At 39.2% G+C, this 24355-nt stretch overlaps 1 protein-coding gene and 1 long non-coding RNA gene across 2 annotated transcripts in view; one reads left to right on the top strand and one right to left on the bottom strand.

Annotated features, from left to right (window-relative positions):
- LAMA2 (laminin subunit alpha 2) overlaps positions 1-24355 on the bottom strand; it is a 617443-nt gene that overhangs the window by 8303 nt on the left and 584785 nt on the right. Inside the window, exons 59-63 of the mRNA XM_034990595.1 lie at positions 15121-15233; positions 14322-14511; positions 12199-12354; positions 4466-4619; positions 1926-2056 (exon numbers count right to left, since the gene is read on the bottom strand). Of these exons, the coding sequence (XP_034846486.1) occupies positions 1926-2056; positions 4466-4619; positions 12199-12354; positions 14322-14511; positions 15121-15233 (744 nt within the window). The remainder of the gene's footprint in view (positions 1-1925; positions 2057-4465; positions 4620-12198; positions 12355-14321; positions 14512-15120; positions 15234-24355) is intronic.
- On the top strand, positions 2055-10597 carry LOC118000743. The gene is made up of 3 exons (XR_004676545.1): positions 2055-3540; positions 4444-4631; positions 10479-10597. It is a non-coding gene; the product is annotated as an uncharacterized LOC118000743 (long non-coding RNA).

Raw genomic sequence — 24355 nt, 5'->3', positions numbered from 1 at the left:
ATAACCAGGAGTCACAACGTATGTTCTTTGCTTCTAGGCATTGGCGGGGGCAAAAGGCAAGATGTGTGAGACTCTTAATAATTCTGCTTTCAGAAACTGTGACATATAATTTGAGGCTAGCTGACAAAAAAAAAAAAAAAAAGACCTCAAATGCACAGGGACAAATCCTACCATAGATCTTTATAGAGTGTGAGAGTTCTTAGTGAACCTTATAAAATTTCTTAAAAGATGTTTAGAGTGATTCATTCGTTCGAATTACAAATTCATTTTAGAGGATTATTGGTTTTTTTAAAATGTAAGCTTTTGATGTTTTAATTGCATGTATTCTTTTTTTCCTTCATGGATTCCATTTTATATGCAGGATTGAGAATAACATCAATTACTTTCCTGGGCAGGCTTCATGTCAATGGTGCCAAAGACTTTGAGCCAGGAGGCCAGTTACATTCTTAACAATGAAAAATTTAGATTGGAAGTTCATGTCTAAATGAGAAAAATCTGTTTTCAGTAACATGGCACAGTCCCTGAAATTTGAGATGACAGAATTCTTTTGAAGCTGATGAAGGAAAGAAACATATTGAAACATTAAAAACAGTCTGGCAACACATTTGACAAGGTAAAAGAAAAGACATAGGGGCTTTAAAAAGATGACAAACTGCAATAGGTGAAAAGTTTGTAAACTAAATGGTGACATAAAGATTAAGATTTTACTATATTGGGTGGAGTTTGTAATAGCAGGACTTGGTGAGAAATACACATGCATTGTATTGGAACTTGATACCCCAACAAATCGCTAGTAACAGTGGTTATAAGCAGGTGATGAAATGAAGCTTCCTCCAGCAAGATGTACTGAACGTGTTTGAAAATCTGGCCAAGCCATTAACTATTGCGTATCCCCTTTTTTGCCTCTGTACTCCTGGATCTTTTTGCTTTATTGCCTTTGATGATGGTTTGAAGACAAGAGGGGGAGAGGAGGCAACAGAAAGCATATTTGAGGTTACTATGTGGTCTTTCTTCTTGGGAGGCTGCAACACTGTATGAGTGGAAATATGACCAGTGATGAAGTATGATTCCTCTTTAAGAGCCAGATAGAAAATTTGGGTAACTTCTTGCTTTGCCTGCTTCTTTACCTGCTGCCTGTACTACAAAGTACATACACAGGTCATTTTGTTGCAGGATGCTGTTCATAGGCAGGCAGGGACTGGAGAGGTGTTTAGAATTAGCTTATCCATTGTAAGCAAATTGACAAAATTTATTATACTAATATAAATTTAGTATAAATCTGAACTTTTTAAAATTTTTTTTAAAGATTTTATTTATTTATTTGAGAGAGAGAATGAGAGACAGAGAGCACGAGAGGGAAGAGGGTCAGAGGGAGAAGCAGACCCCCCGCTGAGCAGGGAGCCCGATGCGGGACTCGATCCCGGGACTCCAGGATCATGACCTGAGCCGAAGGCAATCACTTAACCAACTGAGCCACCCAGGTGCCCAAATCTGCACTTTTTAAAAAATGGTATCAGGATGCTTTTAAATAAACATTGAGCAGCTGATAGGTCAGCTGGCCACCTTGACTTCTGAGAACTGCCTACCGTGTTAGAAGAGGCAAAGACTGATTTTAGACAATCCAGTCCCCCTCCTCTTTTTTCCATTGGAATCTATAGTTTTATATACAGTGTATTCATGTACTTTGAGCAACACAGTAAGAGTTTGAGATCTAAAACCCTTTGGCCTATTATTTGTCAACACAAGTGGCTTACTGTAGAATTAGCACATTTAAAGTTTACACTGGTCTACAGAGTAAATATGTTGAAAACACACAATCTGGTTTCTCCCAACAAAGAATACAGTAGGGCTTCACAATAGAGGTTCTTACATATGAACAACACCATCATAAGGAAATCAGAAATAGTTAGAAAACTGACACTCACCTTTTCATCAATCATTTCAATACCCATCCCATCCATTTTCTGACTGCTGATTCCCAGAAGAACTCCAGTGGTTCTAGTTGTGCGGAATTCAAATTCTACAAGAAGGTCCAATCCCACTTTGAACCCACCAACTGTAAAATGAAGATTTTTTTTTTAAATTACGGATTAGAGTTTAGGGATTGTTAATCAAATTTGTACAATGCAATGGTTTAGATTTCAGTTCAGATATTAGTCAATTATAGTAAGTTCCAGACTCTCTTATGGCCCATACTTCCACCATTGTATCATATAACACACTTTATAGTTATTGCTTATTTTCTTGGTCGCCTTCTCTCCTAGCATGTAAGTTCTGGGAGGGCAATTTTATTCCTGTGCCTACCAAAGTATCTGGAACACAGGGAGGTTTAATACATAGTTGTTGAGTGAATAAATAAATGGATGACCCCACACTGAGATTAACTTAAAGAATCTCATAGCAATGTATGGTTATGTTGGAAGTCTTACTGTTAGATTAAGTCAAGCATTTCAGTGATTATTCAGTAAGATTTTACTAGGCCACTCGAAGATTACTGTGCCACAGTGATCTGAAAGGATTCAAAAGTTCCCATTTTATTAATAAAGAAAGGAATTGCAAGCACAATTTTGAAGGAAGAGAATCTGGGACATAGATTTTTCCAGTTCACCCAGGTAAGATTTTTCTATAATTTCTTATATTTGATGCATTAATTTATTTACTCTTTCAGGGAATATTTAAGACATGCCTCTTAGAAGTAAAGCCATTCATTAAGAGCGGGCTAGACCACATTGACTGCATGGAGTACTAGGGAAGAACTCATGGAAATTTTCTGCATGTCTTCTATTTATTAGGCAAGACATAAGTGCTATGTGTAACCACCATTGTCTCCAGTGAAGGGTAATGTCTGTTATGTGAAAAACTTATTGTTCCACTCAGAGCCTTGATGGGTTTAGATGTGCACAGGTGGATTCGGAGCAGATTTTAAGAGAAAAAGAAGCTGAATTGTTCTGCAAAATAAAACAGAAAGTGCTTGTTTTTGTCCCTGAAAGGGAGAAGTAAGAAGAAAGGAACAACATGAAACAGTTCAGCTGAAGACAGAGTGAAGTGGCCAGTAAAAGCCATGGTGATCAGGTGGCTGACAAGTTTTTAAGGACAAGGATGTTAAAGGTTTAATTGAAGTTGTATGTTTCCAGTGATGTAAGCTTTTCTAAAAAGTCTTAAATAGATTGTATTTCACTGTCTGTTGAGGGGATGGCAGGAGTTGTTAGAAATTGGGGAAGTGGCTCATTTTCTGGTCCAGTTTGATCCAGAACCAAAAGAGCCCAGGCAGAATGGCAAGTCAGTATATCAACTGCAGAAGCTGAAGCTTGCCATCAAATTTGACCAAGAGAATGCCAGCCATCTGTGAATTTGCAGAAATCTTGGGGAAGGCTATGGATTTTCACTGCATGTGGAATTTCGGACTCATCATTACCCCCAGTGTTTTAATGTTTAACATATCCTTTGTTTATCTGTTTTCTGCCTCTGCTGTAGGTGAAATTTCCCACCTCTACTCTTTGTTCGAGGGCCCTGCCCCTCCATCTCTGAAAACTTTTGCATGTGAGTATTCATCTCACCTTTTAAATCCTAGCTCAAATGTCAATTCCAGATTTCCCCAATCAAAATTAATTTTTCTTCTAAATATCCACAGAACCTTGCTTGTATGTCTTTTATAGTTTTAAATATATTTTACTTACCTTCTTGTGATTTCTGAACACACCGATTCTTACCTATTGATAGTATATTTTTGAAGGAAGGAATGACAACTTACTTACTTCCGTTTCCCATGATAACTTCTATATATTGTGTGCACATTTATTCTTTTTTAAAAAACAAATGCATGTATCTATGGTAACCCTAAGACTGAATAGTCTATCCTAAAGTATGTTAATGTCTTTTTTTGTATTATATAGAAGTTATTTCATATTTTTTCCCAAACTGTACATTTACTATCAGTGATCCAAACCTGCTCTGGAGATGTTCACTAGAAGGTGCAAATCCTTAAAGAAAGTCAGGGAAAAGTACCAGTCATCATCACCATCAATGAGAAATGGGCACCAGTATGTGTGTCTTGGGTGTATGAGTGGGAGATCATGACATGAAATCTTACAAGGAATTGAAGAGAGGAAGAAAGAAAAATGCTATCTCATCTTCAGAAAGGTAGACAGGGAAAACTGGAATGTAGATAAATTACACATATAAATATATGGACCTTCTTTTGGAATTAAATTTATTTTGCTGTTATTGATCTCTAGGGGAAATGAAATAAACTCTCCAAATAGCCTTTTACTCTACTTTTTCTATTAGTTTGCTTCAGGATCAGATACATTAATCTTTGACGTTTTTTATTCTATACATTTTTATTTCTGGTTTAAGTGAAGTATACTAATTTAATAAATCCAGGACTTTTATTTTCCCATACAAGCAAGAAGTTAATATTGGTATCTGCTTAATATTCAACAGGAAGAAAATGGGAGTGCCTCACCTGCTTTGGCAAAACCTGTTCCATCAAAATATGTTCCTTTCTGAGCATTAGCAAAACATGTTCCAACATGGAAGCTGGAGGTTGGCTGTTCAAGATCAACAGGGGCCTCCACCATCTGAAAATTCCTGATGCAGCCATCAATGCTGTAGGTCACCTAAATATTCAGGTCAGAAAAAAAACAAATATCAGGTTTTACCAGAACTTTGCCTTTATATGGAATTCAGTAATTTGTGGGGATGCTCTGTGCTTGCAATCATTGGCCAGTTATCTTAAGGTAGCCCCCAAACTACCCGGATCTGTGCTGTCACCCGAGCTCCACACAATGGGTGCAGAGAATTCTGTGTTGTGCTTCTCAAGTAAGATGTATCTAGCTTGTTTTGATATTCTAAATAGTGCATACTGTGCCTCTAACGGGACCGCTAGTTTGGCAGAATTATGTGCTCCATGTGAATATCCTAACTTTTAATTAGTTCCTTATGCTGGTTCTGGTCCAAGATGGTGGGATGTAGGAAGATCCTGAACTCACCTCCATGGACACACTAAATCTATACCTATTTATAAAGCAATTCCTCCTGAAGAAGAGTTGAAAGCTGACTGAATAGCACAACAAAAGGTAAAGAGAATGGCAAGAGACACGGCAGTGAAGGGAACCTCCGCCCCCAACACTGTGAACAACAATGGGGAGGGATAGTACTGAAGGACTGAGAGCAGATTCATCTGACCTAGGGCACAGAAAAAGAGCAACTAATACATAAAAGGTTCAGCCCTCAAACTCTGCCAAATGGCAGGGGAGCTGCTGGAACTCTCTGGGTCAGATGGGCTGGTGAGAGCCATGATTTACCTTCCCCCTCCACCTTGATAGCACGGACCACAGCAGGGTCCAGCTTCTGGCCTATTGCCTCAGGAAGCCCCAGGCCCCTAGCTCACACGAGCCCCAGCTGTCCCACCCAGGTGACCCCAGGGTGGTACACACTGAGACACCCCTGGTCAGTGCTCCCTCTAGCTCCAGCCATCACAGCAAGGTGACACAGGAGCAAAGCATGCTGGAACACTCCAGGCCTGTACTACCTCAGCTCCAAATGGCATGCTAGGGCAACCCTGGTGCAGAGCACTCCAAGATCTCCTGACTGATGCCTGAGTGAGCATCATCAGGGTGCTCCCTGCACTGAGTGCCCCAGGAACCTCCAGGCCATGCCTGACTCAGTTCCAGCTGTTCCACCAGGGCACCCCCCATGGGGAGCACCCCAGGACCCTCCAGCCTGCATCAGCTTCAGCTGTCCTGCCAGAATACCCCCGGTGCAAAAAGCCTCAGGACCACTCCAGCACAGGCCCTGTGCAGTTCCAGCACAGAGTGCCCTGTGACCCTCAGCCCATGCCAGCCAGCAAGCGTCATCAGGCACACACAGTCCGCACAGGGGATGACCATACATAAGACCACTCCTTACAATTTAGGAGAAGTAGCTGTTCCAAAACACAGAAAGTCAAGCAAAATGGGGAGACAAAGAAATATGTTCCAAATAAAAGAACAAGACAAAACTTCAGAAAAAGAACTAAATGAAACAGAAATAAGCGATAGGCCTAATAAAGAGTTTTAAATAATGATTGTAAAGATACTCACTGGACTGGAGAGAAGAGTGGAAGAACTTAGTGAAAACTTCAACAAAGAGACAGAAAATACAAAAAGGACCAAATCAGTTTTGAAGACTACAATAACTGAAATGAAAAATACGCTAGAGGGAACAACAGTAGATTAACAGATGCAGAAGAACAGATCAGTGATCTGGAAGATGGTAATGGAAAGCACCCAAGCTGAACAGCAAAAAGAAAAAAAGAACTTTTAAAAAAATGAGGATAGGTTAAGGGATCTCTTGGACAACATTAAGCAAATAAACATTTGCATTATAGGGGTGGCAGAAAACTTCCTTAACCGAGGAAAGGAAATAGACTTACAGGTTCAAGAAGCACAGATAGTTCTAGACAATAATTAAAATGCCAAAGATTAAAGATAGATAAACAGAGAATTTTTAAGAGGAGCAAGAGAGAAGCAAAGGTATGTACTAGGGAAACCCCATGAGTCTATCTGCTGATTTTTTAGTGGGAATTTTGCAGGCCAGAAGGGAGTGGCATGATATATACAAAGTGGGGAAAGAAAAATAAAACTTATAACCAATAATATTCTACCGAGCAAGATTACCATTCAGAATTGAAGGAGAGATAAAGTTCATCATCACTGAAGCGGCCTTACAAGAAATGTTAAATGGACTACTTTAAAGGGTAAGGCCACAATTAGATGTAAGAAAACTATGAATAAAAAGATGTAAAATATGACAACATAGACAAAAAATGTGGAGGGAGGAGTAAATACGTTCTTTTAGAATGTGTTTGAATGTAAATGGTGATCACTATAGACTGCTATGTACTTAGATATTGTATGTGAACTTCATGGTAACCACAAACCCCAAACATTTAATAGATACACAAAAAGAGAAAGAAAGCCAGCCATGACACTACAAAGAGTGAGTCATCAGCCACAAAGAGAGCAAAAGAAGGAACAGAGAAGAACTACAAAAACAACGAGAAAGCAATTAACAAAATGGTATTAAGTACCTACTTAACAATTATGTTAAATGTAAATGATCTAAATGCTTTAATCAAAAGACATAGAGTGGTAGAATGGGTAAAAAAAACAAGACCCATCTATCTGCTTTATACAAGACACTCACTTCAGATCTAGAGACACTTACAAACTGAAAGTGAAGGGATGGAAAGAGCTATACAGTGCAAATAGAGAAAAAAAGCCAGGGCAGCAGTATCTATATTAGACAAAATAGATTTTAAAACAAAGACTAACAAACAGGAGACAAAGAAGGGCATTACACAATGATAAGGGATCAACCCAGCAAAAAGATATAACAATTGAAATATCTATGCACCCAACATCACAGCACCTAAATACAAAAAGCAGATATTAACAGACATAAAAGGAGAAATTGACAGCAATACAATAATAGTAGGAGACTTTAATACCCTACTTACATCAAAAAATACATCATCCAGGATGAAAATCAACAGGGAAATAACAAATATATACAGAACATTCCATCTCAAAACAACAGAATACACATTCTTTTTAAGTGCAAATGAAATATTCTCCAGGATAGATCACATGTTAGGCCACAAAATATGACTGAAGAAGACTGACATCATCTGCATCTTTCCTGGCCACATGGTTTAAACTGGAAAGCAATCACAAGAAAAAAAACTAGAAAAAATACAAATATGTGGATGCTAAACAGCATGCTACTAAACAACCAATGGATCACTAAAGAAATTAAAAATGAAAATACAATGGACACAGCGAAATCAGTTCTAGGAGGGAAATTTATACCAATTTATAGGCCTACCTCAAGAAACAAAAATCTCAAGTAAATGACCTAACTTACATATAAAGTAACTAGAAAAAGGACAAATAAGAACAAATGTGAACAGAAGAATGGAAATAATAAAGATCTGAGCAGAAATAAATGAAAGAGACAAAAACAATAGAAAAGATCAATGAAACCAGAAGCTGGTTCTTTGAAAAGATAAACAAAACTGATAAACCTTTAGCTGGACTCATCACGAAGAAAAAAAGGACTCAAATAAAATCAGAAATGAAAGAGAACAACTGATACCACAGAAATACAAAGGATTATAAGAGAGTACTATGAAAAATTATATGCCAGCAAATTGGACAATCTAGGGAAATGGATAAATTCCTAGAAATATACAATCTTCCAAAACTGAATTAAGAAGAAATAGACAATTTGGAGAGACCAATTGCTAGTAACAAAATTGAATGTGTAATCAAAACTACCAACAAAGTCTTAGACCAGGTGGCTTCACAGGTGAATTCTACCAAACATTTAAAGAAGAGTTAATACCTATTCTCCTCAAACTATTCTAAAAAGTAGAAGAGGAAGGAAAGTTTTCAAAAACATTCTATGAGGCCAGCATTACCTTGATACCTAAACCAGACAAAGATACCATACAAAAAAGGAGAACTTCAGGCCAGTATCTCTGATGAACATAAAAGCAAGAAATCCTCAATAAAAATGTTAACAAACTACATTCCACAATATATTAAAAATACAATCAAGTAGGACTTATTCTGGGATGCAAGAATGGTTCAACGTTCAAAAATCAGCATATACTACATTTAACACAATGGAGAATAAAAATCATATAATCTTCTCAATAGATGCAGAAAAAACATTTGATAAAATTCAACATTTGTTAATAAAAACTCTTAACAGGGTGGATTTAGAGGGAACATACCTCAACATAATAAAGGCCATATATGAAAAACCCAGAGCTAACATTATACACAATGGTGAAAAACTGAGCTTTTCTCTAAGATCAGGAACAAGACCAAGAAGTCCACTCTGGACACTTTTATTCAACATAGTACTGAAAATCCTAGCCACAAGCAATCAGACAAGAAATAAAAGGTGTCCAAACTGGTAAGGAAAGAGTTAAACTGTTAAACTGTAACTGCTTGCAAATCACATACCATACATAGAAAAACCTTAAAGACTCCACCAAAAAATTATTAGAAGAAATGAATTCAGTAAAATTACAGGACACAAAATTAATACCTAGAGATTGATTGCATTTTTATATACTAATAAAAAAGTAGCAGAAAGAGAATTTAGAAAACCACTCCATTTATAATTACACCAAAAAAAATAAAATACCGGGGAATAAACTTAACTGAGGAGCTAAAAGACCTGTACTCTAAAATCTGTAATGCATTGATGAAAGAAATTGAAGATGACACAAATGGAACGATATTCCATGCTCATGGATTGAAAAATTAATACTGTTAAGTAAATATTGTTAAAGCAGTCTACAGATTCAATGCAATCCCTGTCAAAATACCAAGAGCATTTTTCACAAAAGTACGACAAATAATACTAAAATTTACTGTATGGGACCACAAAAGACTCCAAATAGCGAAAGCATTCTTAAGAAGAAAGAACAAAGCTGGAGGTACCGCAATTCTAGATTTCAAGGAAACTACAAAGCTTTAGTAATCAAAACAGTATGATACTGGCACAAAAATAGACATGTAGTGCAATGAAAAAGAATAGAGATCCCAGAAATAATACCACACTTATATGGTCATTTAATCTACAACAAACAAGGTAAAAATATACAATGGGGAAAAGACCGACTCTTAACAAAGGGTGCTGGGAAAGCTGGACAGCGACATGTAAAAGAATGAAACTGGACTACTTTCTTAACACCATATACATGAATAAAATCAAAATGGATTAAAGACCTCAATGTGAGACCTGAAATCATATAACTGCTAGAAGAAAGCACAGGCAGTAATTTCTCTGACATCAGCCATTGCAATATTTTTCTAGATATGTCTCCTTAAGCAAGGGAAACAAAAGCAAAAATAAACTATTGGGACTACACCAAAATAAAAAGCTTTTGCACAGCAAAGGAAACCATCGAGAAAATGACAAGGCAACCTACCGAATAGAAGATATTTGTAAATGACATATCCAGTAAGGGGTTTATATCCAAAATGTATCAACAATTTATACAACTCAATACCAAAAATAACCCAATTAAAAATGAGCAGAGGATATGAATAGATATTCTTCCAAAGAAGACATACAGATGGCAAGCACACACATGAAAAGATGTTGAACATCATTAATCCTTAGGGAAATATAAATCAAAACCACAATGAGATATCTTCTTACACTCTCAGAGAGGCTAGAATCAAAAAGACAAGAAATAACAAGTTTCTGCAAGGATGTGGAGAAAAGGGAACCCTTATACACTATTGGCAGGAATGTAAGTTGATGCAGCCACTGTGGAAAACAGTATGGAGGTTCCTCAAAAAAATTAAAAATAGAACTACCATATGATCCAGTAATTCCACTACTGGGTATTTACCCAAAGAAAATGAAAACATTAATTTGAAAAGATATATGTTCCCCTATGTTTATTGCAGAATTGTTAACAGCTGCCAAGACAGGGAAGCAAACTAAGTATCTATTACAGATGAATGGATAAAGAAGATGGTATTTATATACAATGGAATATTACTGAGCTGTAAAAAAGAATGAAATCTTGCCATTTGTGACAACATGGATGGACCTAGAGGGTATTATGTAAATGAAATAAGGTAGAAAAGACAAATACTATATGATTTCACTTATATTTAAAATCTAAAAAAAAAAAAAAAAAAAAAAAAAACCAAACAAATGAATGAATGAACAAACAAAAAGCAGAAACAGACCCATAATTACAGAGAACAAATTGATGGTTGCCAGAGGGGTGATGGCTGGGGGATGGGCAAAATGGGTGAAGAAGAGTGGGAAGTATAGACTTCCAGGTATGGAATGAATAAGTCATGGGAATAAAAGGTACAGCATAGGGAATATAGTCAATGATATTGCAATAGCATTGTGTGGTGACGGATAGTGCTTTACTTGTAGTGGTCATAGCATAATGTGTACATTTGTCAAATTACATGTATACCTGAAACTAATGTAACGTTGTGTGTCAATTATACAATTAAACAAATTTTTAATTAGCCCCTTATGTTTCGATTAATAGTTTAGTAACCTTACTATATATATACATTTTGTCATAATCTAATTTCAAATTCTATTTGAAAAGATCATTAAGTTTGGCTTAGTGCTTCTTCCTTAATGAAAATCTAATGAGAGCAGTGAACTCTTTCCTAAGAAAATGCACATACACTTTAAATGCTTCATGCAAACTTTCAAGTTCAGAGTTTAGGGACCATGGATATAATTCAATCATACTCTGCTCCACTATATTTCATCTGATTTTAGGGACACATGTTAATCACTCTTGCCACTCTCCAGAGACTCTCATTTTGATAGGCCTGGGTAGCTTATCCAATAGCTATGAAAGGAGCATACTACTGATCACCCACAAGGGGAGCCAGATGCTGAGAATTACAACTGTGGTGAACAGATGTCTTTGATGAAGAACAGCTCTGCATTATCACATGTTCTGAGTATAGAAATGTAATACATTTCTTTCTAATATGTTCTCTAAGAACATTGATCCCCTGTATTTCTTAAAATCATGCTTTCCAAAGGAAACCCAGACACATGGTCTGACAAAACATTATTTTGTGAACACTGGTTTATAAAATTGTGAGGACTTTAAATTTTGAATCCTGTACTGTACTCTGAATACTGTAGTACAGTATTGGACAAATGTAGTTTAAATACTGCATCTCTCAATATTTGTGAAATCTCTAGTTCTGAAACAATACCATCAACATTATCTTCCTTGTTTTCCAGTACTTTCTATATGCTTAGTACTCTTCCAAACACTTTCAATATATTACCTCATTTAATCTTTACAGTAACCTTGCTGGTTTGGTACTATTATCCTATTTTACAAAAGAGGGAACTTTGTCAAAGGAAGATTAAGTAACTTGCCCCAGACCACACAGCTAGTTAATAGGTATTCAAACCTAGGGAGTCTGGCTCCAGGGTCGACACTCTGTTTGGTGATATTACCTCTCCTAGTCAAATCTATCTAGAAAACCTGTCACTTCTCAGAAAAGACAATTTCCTACTCATCTCTAAGTCATCAGGGGCCAATATGACCTAGTAATTCAACATATATACATGACTCAGGCAGTTATTTAAGCCACACACACACAGATAAATAAATTAGACCCTTACTGGACCAATTCTTCGGGTAGTGTAGTTGATGGGTAGCCCGCCAACATACAGCATTCCCACAACATCCAGGATATCCGCTTTCTTGGGACTGATGGTTCTGTTGGAGGCATCATCTACATAAATAATTCCTTCTTGCTTAATTCGCATAATCTTAATCTATAAAAAGAAGAAGACTCATTAAAGCCAATCATGGATAAATTTCAAATACGCAGAGTGTAAGATGTAGGAACTTTCTGGATATTCGTCAGGAAAAATGAAAGAATTTACTAAGTGCCTAATACGTGTGAAATCCATGTGAAATTAAACCAGTTTTTACAGAATATCCCACACTCTGTCTTTTCCGTGACTACCATCTCCAAAAGGGTACAAAATCATCCTGGGTGAGTTTTAGATTAAAGACTTTGCTATAGGTTGCCAAGGGAGCCTATGTATCAGGAGGCATGCATGTTGTCAGGAGCCTTGCCGATTGAGAGCTCGGTCCTGAATTAAGTGGGCTGCAAAATTCATGTCCGGTTTTAAACATGCATTTGTTTGAGCTAAGCCTGGTCTCCCCTGCACAATTTCAGATCTGCTACATCCCTCTGCCTAATAGGCACTTCTCACGCGGAATGGAAGGAAGGGCCGCACATCAAGGCTGCACAGCCGTTTCCACGGCAGCCGTGATTGGTACAAAGGGAGGGAGGAAGACGGACAGCTCCCTGATGCTGAAATTACAGCAGTGGGGTGAATTCTCTTTGGGGGCAGGGCGAAATCAGGGGTTGTCAAGACTGGCTTGGGCATAAAAAACTTCGGTCTGAGTTTAGGAAAAGGAACGGTGGCCCAGTCTAATGTTGGAGTACAATGATGGTTTAAAATGAATCTACATCAGGATTAGAATAATTAAGACCTCATTTTACACTTATCTGTTCTGGTTTGGGAAGCAATTGTTTAAAAAAAAATCTTCAAAAATAAATCCCTCCTTAACTTGGCTGCTTATAGTATTTAAACTTTCTTTCTTAATCCCAGACGCATTGTGGACCAACAATATGTCAGTTTTTCAAGTGTCATGTTTATTCTATTAGCCAGAGAGGAGAATAAGCCTTAGTGAGAGCTCCTTCATGAAGATCTGTATTTGCTACTCATAAGCTCCCAGGCAAATAGGAAGATTCCATTTCTCATTTCCAAGATAACAAATTGATTGACTTTGCATTTGTATTGTATTTTTTCAGGTTCTCTGACTTTCTATAGGATATGCCAAGTCACAGTATGTTAATATATAAAATCCACCACCTAATAATATCAAACTCTCAAAATTAAACATTTTATTGGTCGACCGAGGGAAGCTTTACTGAATAGGCGATCACAGGTGCAGAAACAAATTCTGAGTTTTCATTTTAATCAGGCAGTATATTACCTATTTGCAGTCATGCCAAAGAGGACAGTAAGGTGGCAGATGATCCTTCTGTGCCCATAATAGTACCAGTTTCTGGGTGTAAGGCCAATGTTTTAAAAGTTGTTCCAAATGGCTATCGCTGGAAATGTGGCCCTAGAGCCCTTTAAACATGATCTAGCAGAGTCTCAGACTCTTGGTTTTCACAGACCAGTATGGGGTGTGATGGGGGAGGGGAGGGCAAGTGTTAGGGCCCATTTTAGTTTCCCAGCTTTTAAGTTCGTCAAATATTACTTCATAAAAGAGAGGCCATTTTAGCACCTTTTAAAAGGAAGAACATATAATCTCAGGATAAATATTACTCCTTTACATTGAAGACATAGAACTAATTAAGATTAACATGCTCCATCGTCCCACATTTCTCACTGAGAGTAGCATGTCTTCAACTACCTGGCCCTGGTTTGTGGACAGATGTTTGGGAACCACAGCGGTATGGTAATAACGGCACCTTGTGGTACCACGATGCCGCATGTGAGTGCTCGAACATAAACCCACCCGGGTCCGATTACATTTCCGCAGGCTGGGCAACTGTTGTCTGTGGCGCTGGCTTTATTTTTAGCCTCAGCCACATTCCAGTAGCAGCAGGGTCAGGATCTACACTGGCAACATTGTATCTGCACCCGGGGAAGGCCGGGGGCTGCCACCCGGCATCCCCCTCAGGGGACACGGCCAACCTCCCATGGACTATTATTACCTTGTGCCACTGACCGTCGTTGATTTTGGTGGGGATCATGGTGTGGGTGTCACCGCTTCCCAAGTCATAACTGAAATAGGGCAATCCATTTCTCAGCTGAACGGTAGCAAAATCCGCGTGATTGATCCGAGCCATGTAAAAAAGCAGGCCCGATTCAGCTTCCGTTCGCACTTCAAACTCAATTGTGAGGCTGCGGAAAGAAAGCATGCAAAATAAAACCGAAAAACAGAAGCATTCTTTTTTTATTATTATTATTCTTATGTTAATCCCCATACATTACATCATTAGTTTTAGATGAAGTGTTCCATGATTCATTGTTTGTGCATAACACCCAGTGCTCCATGCAGAATGTGCCCTCCTCAATACCCACCACCAGGCTAACCCATCCTCCCCCCTCTCCCCTCCAGAACCCTGTTTGTTTTTCAGAGTCCATTGTCTCTCATGGTTCGTCTACCCCTCCGATTTCCCCCGCTTCATTCTTCCCCTCCCGCTACCTAACAGAAGCATTCTTATTCTGAGATTAAGTTGCCTCTGATCCCGTAGGGGAATTTTCATAAAGGACAGTAAAATGTTCTCTGAGATGAGGACTTTCCAGGTGATTTCCAAATCCACTTTTCCTGCTGATTTCCAAAACTGAGCTCCGCAGGCTCAGGCCACTAGAATTCGATTCTCTATTGTACTCCGTGAATTAAAAGGCTTACTGCATTAAATAAGTGTAGTTGATTAAAACTTGAATAAGTGCAAATACTCAGTTCTTCCATTTATCAGTTCTTTTCCAATATCTCAGAATAATACATACCGGTTTTTAACTTTGGTGTCATCAAAAGCAATTGCAGTGTGGCTATTTCTCGAAAGCCCAAACTGCTTGCTCCCTAATAAAAGAGCTGGTTCTGATTCTGCTGCACAAGGACCCTGCAAAATTACCCAGGAGAGAAAGAGGAGATTATGGACTCTGCTCTTTAAAAATTTAATCCTGTTATCTAGTTATTTTATTTTCGCTTAATGTTCTTGTGTAATCTTATTGAAGCTCCTTAAGAAGAAAAATGGTCTCTTACTTATCTCCGTACTCTACCACATAGTAGACACTTCCTATGAAATATTTAGTGAGTGGGAATCCGTTTTCTTATAGTGCACCCTTGAATTGCCAAATCAATATGCTCAAAAATATTTATTGATCAATTCATGTTTTCATTACCCTCTAAGAAAAAAAAAACTGTTGATGTTTCTGAGAAAACTGGAGTTTCCTTTTCATGTTTACTTACTTATGAAGAGTTATAGTCTTTGAAGATGGGACGGGGAAAATGACAAGCTAGCCACCAAGTTATAAGAGTAGAAAAATGTGTTCCTTCTTGCCCTCCCCATTTCTGTCTCCCACTATATTACTTCTTCTTGAAAATTATCCATCTACTAGAAGGCTTCCATGAATTTAGACTTTCAAGATGGTGTATCTAAACTTGCAAGTCAGGCCATTTAGGCCCTGAGCCAGTTGCTAGGCAACCCAGTACATTTTTAATGTAACCCACCATATACCATTTCAACTGTCACTGTTCAAAGATCCACTTCCTGGGGTTCTTAGGAGGGAGAGCTCGGTGCAGGGCTGGCTTACTTGGTTTAATGCTCTGCTGTCACCATCTTGAGTTTCTTAATACTTTTTTTTTGTAAAAGGGGCCCTGCATTTTCATTTTGCTCTGGACCCTGCAAATGATATAGCCAGTCCTGGTTGGGTGGACCGTGTTTGGACATAAGCATAACCCTTAGCTCAGTAGATAATCAAGGCTCCTCAAATTACCAAAGTCATAATTCCTTTCTCTGTTCTCTCTTTTCACAAAAGAGCTTGAAGTGCAGGCTGCTTCGGCAGTCTTTGAGAACACGCAGTACGTGAGAAAATAAATAACCTGCACACTCTCAAACAACACATCTGTTTTTAAGATCTGCACTTAATAGCTTTGGATGGGCCACTGCCCCAGTGAGCGCTGACTCAGCAGAGGTTCTCAAACAGCCCAAGGCAAGCTTTTGATGGCAGAATGTTCTTCTCAGATAGAAGATGAGATGAATCATCAGCGCACAGGACATTCTTACTTGATGAGGAAAAGCCTTGTTCTCTTTTCTCTTGAGCTTAGTCAAACGGAGCACGCTGCTCCAGCAGGTAAAAGACTTTAAGTGTTTGAAATGCTGTAAAATTGGTCTTCATGGAAGTATTTCCCTCCTTGCTTCCCAGGAGATGGTCAATTACAAAGAGCAAACTGTGGCAGAAATTCATACAGATATGCAAAAACCCAGTGGGTAGAGCAGGAAAATGCTATTTATTTGCACAGCTGAATGGCCTCTCTTGGAATCAACATGTGGCCCCTTTCTTATTACACTGCCTGTAAAAAGAGCCCAAATGGGAAGGCTTTGGTAGCTTAATGTCTCAGCCAGCCATGACGCTATTAATAGCCTTGGGATCATTTATCAACCTCTCACCCTATTTCCTGTACAGAGGCCCACTGCTACAAACATTAGTAGCCTGCAGTCCTCCTCTGAAATCTCTAAGCGAATCCTCCCTGCTGTGAGTCCATCAGGGGCAAAATTTGGCTAAAACATCTCTAACCCGTCAGCTCTGAAAACTGGGAGATCAGAAAAGTCAATGGATGCTGAGGAATTAGGGAACCATGATGTGTGGCCAAAAAGAAAACCACCAGCAGGTTGTTATTGTTAATCATTGCAGTCACTCGTCTCGTTACTACATACAAATATTAATATAAAATAACTTTTCTAATATAATTTTTTAAATGATCCAAGTGGTGATTATAAAGATTAGGTATTTTATTGGTAGTAGCTGTAGGTCATGGAGAACTTTTGTCTTTATATATTTTGGGCACTGAGGCCCAAACGCCACGGGAAGCTTGCTTGCTGGTGGACTGGACAGAGATTTCCAGCACTGGCCCTGAGCTGATCAGCAGTTTTCTATCACATACTGTCAGATCTTCTAGATGCAGAAGACCCTGCTTACGTTATTTTAGGAAAACCTTTGACCAGAAAAGGACAGGGACTTCGTGAGGGTTCTTCTAAGAAGCATTACATGACACACCCACTGGAAATTGAGGAAGAAGACCAGTTCCTGCTTCACTTTTATAACAGGTGGATCTTGAGGGGCAGGTAGAAATGGTGGCTAATAAAACAGTATCCTCATACTGGCCAATGTTGTAGGAGAGTGATAACAAACAGGTCACTCTACTAGGTAACCTCAAAGTCTAAAACCCATATGCTAAGTTCATTGTATGTTAAGGACACCCAGATTGATCTTTTATATCATCAATTTGCAACAGGATGGATATTATGAATATATCTTGAATAAAACATCTATCACCTTCCTTTATAAAATTGGCAGTTGGAAGAGGACCGAGAAATGCTAGTAGAGGAGAATTTTTATTTATATGTAGTTTTGGATTTAAATGGGAAGACAGGGGTGCCTGGGTGGCTCAGTTGTTAAGCGTCTGCCTTCGGCTCAGGTCATGATCCCAGGGTCCTGGGATCGAGCCCCACATCGGGCTCCCTGCTCGGCGAGAAGCCTGGTTCTCCCTCTCCCACTCCCACTGCTTGTGTTCCCTCTCTCGCTGTCTCTCTGTCAAATAAATAAATAAAATCTTAAAAAAAAATAAATGGGAAGACAATTTTCCCATAATGTTTTTGGTGAACATGTAGCCTTCTCCTCTCATTTGGTTAAAGGCAAGTAGGACTGGATCTTGTCTGCGCTGCCTCACTTTCCCCTGGGTGAGTCTGAAACCAGGCTGAACTTGGGACACATGCAGGAGGGCACAGACCCCAGTGATTCCCCCCTCTCCCTAGAGCCCTTCAGAGGACCCCTGCTCCTCCCACTGCTCAAGCATTGTGTTTTTTTCTCCCTCTAATATCTTAAAGTGAATCTGTGAGATGGAACAGAAAGTACCCCGTGGTTTGCACATAAATAAGATGATCTTATGCTTCCTAGAGAAATCAAATGGGTAAGAAAAAGGGTCTTCTAATGAGGTAATTCCAAGGAAGCTTTTTTTAAAAAAAATTTTTTAAAGATTTTATTTATTTATTTGAGAGAAAGTGCAAGCAGGGGGAGGGAGAGGGACACGCAGACTCTGTGCTGAGCACAGAGCCTGGTGGGTGGGGGGGGAAGCAGGTGGCTCAATCTCACCACCCGGAGTTCACAAACTGAACCAAAATCAAGAGCCTGATTTTAACCAACTGAGTCACCTAGGTGCCCCTCTAAGGAAGCTTTGAAAAAGAATGATGGTTGCAAGACAAATTCCTCCACCAAACTAATGTGAGCTGGAGGGAAGGCATCATCTTTATGGATGTGATACTTTACCTGTATTATTTTGGAAACACTTATCTTTGAAATGTATTAAAACAACAATAAAAAAAAAAAAAACACAAAAAAACAACAAAAACCCCACAGGCTCATCAATCTCAACATGTTACAATCCTGCCACCTTGTGGGGGCTCTTTGAAGTACTGCTAGTGCATAAGGGGGGGAAATGGGATCTGGAGGACACGGTGTGCTTGCTTGTCTCTGTTTGGCAGGTGACAAGCTGTGGGCAGACAGGATTTGGGGGGGGGGAGGTGGAAAGGGGGAGGTCTGAATGTGGCGGTGCACGTGCTGATCAGAGCAGTGGCATAGCTGGAGAGGACTGTGAAGGAAGCCACGCTTCCTAAAGCCGAGCTTAGGCAAATGGATCACGCCACAGATTAGTAACAGTGAAAACTTTTTCACCTCACAGTTACTCCATCTCCGGTCAGACTAAAGCAGTGGTCATTTCCAACTGCTGTTTGTTGGCTGACACTTGGACATGAGTTATTGGCTTCAGAGTAGCATGTGATTGGTAGGCAAGTGTTCCTTGAATTCAGATTGGTGCAGAACAGAGATTTAAATTGCATTTATCAAAACTGGCATCTTTGTTCTTGAAAGCACCGAGTGAATGATCATAAAAACTGCATCATTTTCTTCTTTCATGAGTCAGTAATCCCTCTAAAAAATGTGGGCTAAAATCACATCTGAGAATTTGGAGGTTTCTTTGTGATGCTCTTTTTTAATGGATGAATACTAAGTGGAAGATACTTTTTACAGCACTGACTTTAATGTTCTGAAATATAAAATCCCTACTCAAGCTGTTTATCGAGAAAGTGAATTATGTTACCACCCTGCACAGGAGCTCTTTTGGTAAATATTGGGCATTTGTAGTAATATTTACACACTAATGCCTGAATGGAGATTTCTTGTGGTATGGAAAATGTGTGTTTTCCCTTTAAATACATATCAGTGTCCAACTGATTCATCCTTTGGCATGGACTGTGCTTAGCTTTTAAAGTTGTAGTATTAAAGTTGCTAGAGAAATAGCTTCCTTTTGGTCTATTCTTTCCTTCTCTGCCCGCTTCTTTCCCCCAACTCTCCAAAGCCCTTAACAACACAGGGACTGTTCATGGCTATTTATATCACTGTTCTTAGTGTTCACATTTCAGATTTCAAGGTTCAAAATTCAACTTTCCAACGAGCTTCAAGTAAAAAAAATACAACCAGTTCATTGTATACAAATCCGCACAGGCCATGCCGGTTATAAAGACTTGGTATAAACACCCTATATACCTGCAGATGGTGTTTGTAGAAGTCTACAGTCCTCCCTAACCCCACCCAACCACCCTCCCTGAGAAATCTCCACAAATACAATATGTAGAAATATTTAATCCAGCTCTAAATGGGCCAAAGAATAAGAGAAAAGCATAAAGGGAAGATGGGCTACCACACCATCAAATGAGATAATATACATACAATGCCCTCTGATCAATGGCGTTTTGGCCTATATTAATGATGGGACTGACATAGTCCATTTCATGGGCCAGGGCTTTCTCAGGATACCCTGAAACTGCACTGGGGTCTAGTGAATGCCATCCTCATGGTGTAAGATGTTGGCAGGGAGGGGTGTGATGGTGTAAAGGAGAAGAAGAAGGGGACCGAGAATAGAGGATCGTTTCTGTCCACTCTGCTAGAACAAAGAGAGGATAGTTCCTACATCAGGAATTAACTTGTCTTAGTTCTTAACTACATTCTTACAATCTAAATTCTGATTCGAAAAAGGGAAGAAGATGGTGAGAAAGGAAAATGATGTGAGACTGGAGCTACAATAGCCATATCCTACTGGAATCTGTTTTTTTTTTTTTTTTTTTAAAGATTTTATTTATTTGACAGAGACACAGCGAGAGAGGGAACACAAGCAGGGGGAGTGGGAGAGGGAGAAGCAGGCTTCCTTGCTGAGCAGGGAGCCCGATGCGGGGCTTGATCCCAGGGTCCTGGGATCATGACCTGAGCTGAAGGCAGACACTTAATGACTGAGCCACCCAGGCGCCCCTGGAGTCTGTAATTGTTGAAACGTGGAATACTCACCCCCTTTTCTCCTGGCATTTGCTCTCCCCCTAAAAATGTGAAAAGCTAACTATTCCCACAGAAGAATGAGGCGTTACTGTGAGCCAGGCAATGTGCTGAGTGCTTTGTATACATTGTATCATTTATTGCCTCACGATAATCCTTGCAGGTAGATAGTATCCTCCTTATTTTTCAATGGGTCAGTCTTACATTTAGAGAGGACAAGTAACCCGACAGAGTCCACTGAGTAAAAGTAGGTGGGCTATGGCAGGGCAGGTGGGCAGGCCCAGTTTCCAGACCACTGGAGTAAAGGCCAGTATGCTTCCTTAGTGGCCCCCAACGTGGAGGGCGTGAGGGGGGCCATTCACCACGTCGCACTTCCCCAGAGGGGAAATCAGCTATCTAGTGGGATGTTGCAGAGGAATAAAGGTTGAAAGCCACCGCTTTTGATTTCTCTTTTTAAAAAAGTTATGAAAATAAAACACATGTAAGAATTTTCTTTTAGATGATGAAAATCATCTCTAGTCCATAATCCATCTGCTGTTAGCATCTGATATATTTCTTGCAAGGGTTTTTTTAATGCATTTTTCTATCTGTTGATGTAGATGTGATTATGCAGTATGTATGGCTTTATATCCTGTTTTTTCCATACTTACGACATGTCATCATCATTTTGTATTGTTTCAATTGAAAGATTTTATGTACAAGAATGTGATGACATATTAAAATTTGCATTTTATAGACCTGTTTTTACACTTCCAGAAACCACTAATCATTTTGTTTGGATGGCGTTTAATGGGACCCTGCCATGTTTCCAATTTTCAATCTTGAAAACTAGCAGTTTGTGTTTGTAGCCCACACTCCACACTTATCCCAACTGACCTCCACCCATACTCGCTCACTGTCATTTATATTAATGTCTGATTTCTCAGATCTGCTTCTCTGTCTCTCCCTTGCTAGCAATGATGATATCGTATTCATTTTTGCATTTAGTAGGCTCTTAACAGATTGTGTTATAAATTGTCAAACCTCTAACTTTTAGTCACCTTTAAAAAGCTTCTCTCCACACAAAGAATGAAAATAAGAGAAAGAAATCAAATTAAAAGATATGTATAGTCCCATGGTTTGAAACTGTAAAAATATAACTCAGTAGGGATGGAAATTCTAAGAAATGTAATTATGACCACATAGCGTAAATAATTATAAAGTACAAGAGAAGGAGAGATAGCTGTTGGAATTTAGATATCTGGGTTTTAGTGCCAACTATCAATAATGTGTGTGATCACAGGCCATGAGGTACGTTCTAGGGCTTTGTTTTCCAATGTGTAAATTAAGAGTCAGAACCTTTAAGGTCTCTTCTAGCTCTGATGTTCTCTGGGTCTTTGTACACCAGCCCACAGGACTGCCACTCAACTTCTCTTTTGCTTTTGTCTTGTCTAAGTGGGATGCTCTGTTTTGGAAAAGTTAAAACATACACTGCTGAGAGAAAATGGAAATTGGAATTAGAACAGAAGGTTACAAGAAAACTTAAATGAGTTAAAATCTCCAGTCCCAGATGGGAAAGTATCTTTATTTTCAGAAAAAGGGAAAAAATGTGATCTCGAGAAACCATGGAGGGAAATGCTTGAGACTCCCTATAAAACACAGTTTGTGTGGGCACTTATAAAAGAAAAGCAATCACTGCGGACCAGCAAGCTTCTCCACCAGTTAACTGTACCAAGTCAAGATGGGCTGGCTGAGACACCTGATGCAAGAGAAGTTCAAGTCATACAAAGGTGCCCAAGATTGTGGTTGACTGAATAGGGGACCTGATGATGAGCTAATAGCGAGATCTGTTTAAAACATTAAAGTATTCTCAGGTGTAAAATATGAGGACAGACCAAAGGAACGAGAGGTACTGCTGTCCCCTGAACTGGGCACTTTGAGTAATACGGTCTTTTCTAGGTGCCACATTTTGAAAGGGATATTTCAAACTTAAGAATATTGATCAGTGGAAATATGGGAATTAGAAATTAGGTCACATGAGGGGGTGCCTGGGTGGCTCAGTCAGTTAAGCATCTGCCTTCAACTCAGGTCATGATCTCAGAGTCCTGGGATTGAGCCCCATGTTGGGCTCCCTGCTCAGCAGGGAGTCTGCTTCTCCCTCTCCCTCTGCCCCTACCCCCCACCCCCCATGCTCTCTCTGTCCCTTTCTCAAATAAATAAAATCTTTAAAAAAATAAAATAAAATATTGGGTGCCTGGGTGGCTCAGTTGGTTAAGTATCTGCCTTCAGCTCAGGTCAGGATCCCAGGGTCCTCCAACAGAGTCACACATTGGGCTCCCTGCTCAGCAGGGAGTCTGCTTTTCCCTCTCCCTCTGCTACTCCCCCTGCTCATGCTCGCTCTCTTGCACTCTCTCTCCCTCCCGCGCACGCACACTCTCTTTCTTTCAAAGTGGGAGGACGGGTTAGCCTGGTGATGGGTATTAAAGAGGGCTTGTTCTGCATGGAGCACTGGGTGTTATACGCAAACAATGAATCATGGAACACTACATCAAAAACTAATGATGTAATGTATGGTGATTAACATAACATAATAATAATAAAAAAAATCTTAAAAAAAAAAAACAGTATGGAGTTTCCTCAAAAAGTTGAAAACAGAACTACCGTATGACCCAGCAATTGCACTACTGGGTATTTACCCCAAAGATACAAAAGTAGTAATCCGAAGGGGTACGTGCACCCCAATGTTTATAGCAGCAATGTCCACAATAACCAAACTATGGAAAGAACCAAGATGTCCACCGACAGACGAATGGATAAAGAAGATGTGGTACACACACACACTGAAATATTATGCAGCTATCAAAAGGGATGAAATCTTGCCATTTGCACCGATGTGGACGGAACTGGAGGGTATTATGCTGAGTGAAATAAGTCAGTCAGAGAAAGACATGTATTGGATGATCTCACTGATATGAGGAATTCTTAATCTCAGGAAACAAACTGAGGGTTGCTGGAGTGGTGGGGGGTGGGAGGGATGCGGTGGCTGGGTGATAGACATTGGGGAGGGTATGTGCTATGGTGAGTGCTGTGAATTGTGTAAGACTGTTGAATCACAGACCTGTACCTCTGAAACAAATAATACATTATATGTTAAAAAAAGAAGAAGATAGTAGGAAGGGAAAAATGAAGGGGGGAAAATTGGAGAGGGAGACGAACCATGAGAGACTATGGACTCTGAGAAACAAACTGAGGGTTCTAGAGGGGAGGGGGGTGGGGGGGTGGGTTAGCCTGGTGATGGGTATTAAAGAGGGCACGTACTGCATGGAGCACTGGGTGTTATGCACAAACAATGAATCATGGAACACTACATCAAAAACTAATGATTTAATGTATGGTGATTAACATAAAAAGTTCTGACTTTTAAAAATTCTGTAACTATGTACTTTGATAATGTTAACTAGACTTGTTGTGGAGATCATTTTGCAATATATGAATACCGAATTATTACATCGTACACCTGAAACTAATATAATGTAGGTCAATTATACTTCAATAAGAAAATAAAAATAAAATAAAATAAATTTTGAAAAGAAATTAGGTCACATGAAGAATGCTTGAGATTATTGACTATTTACCTTGGGGGGAAAGACTTTGCTATTTT

The sequence above is a fragment of the Mirounga leonina genome, unplaced genomic scaffold (genome assembly GCF_011800145.1).
Source record: "Mirounga leonina isolate KUSES-001 unplaced genomic scaffold, KU_Mleo_1.0 Mir_53, whole genome shotgun sequence".
In the NCBI taxonomy this organism is placed as follows: Eukaryota; Metazoa; Chordata; class Mammalia; order Carnivora; family Phocidae; genus Mirounga; species Mirounga leonina.
This window is presented reverse-complemented; position numbering and strand designations above follow the sequence as displayed.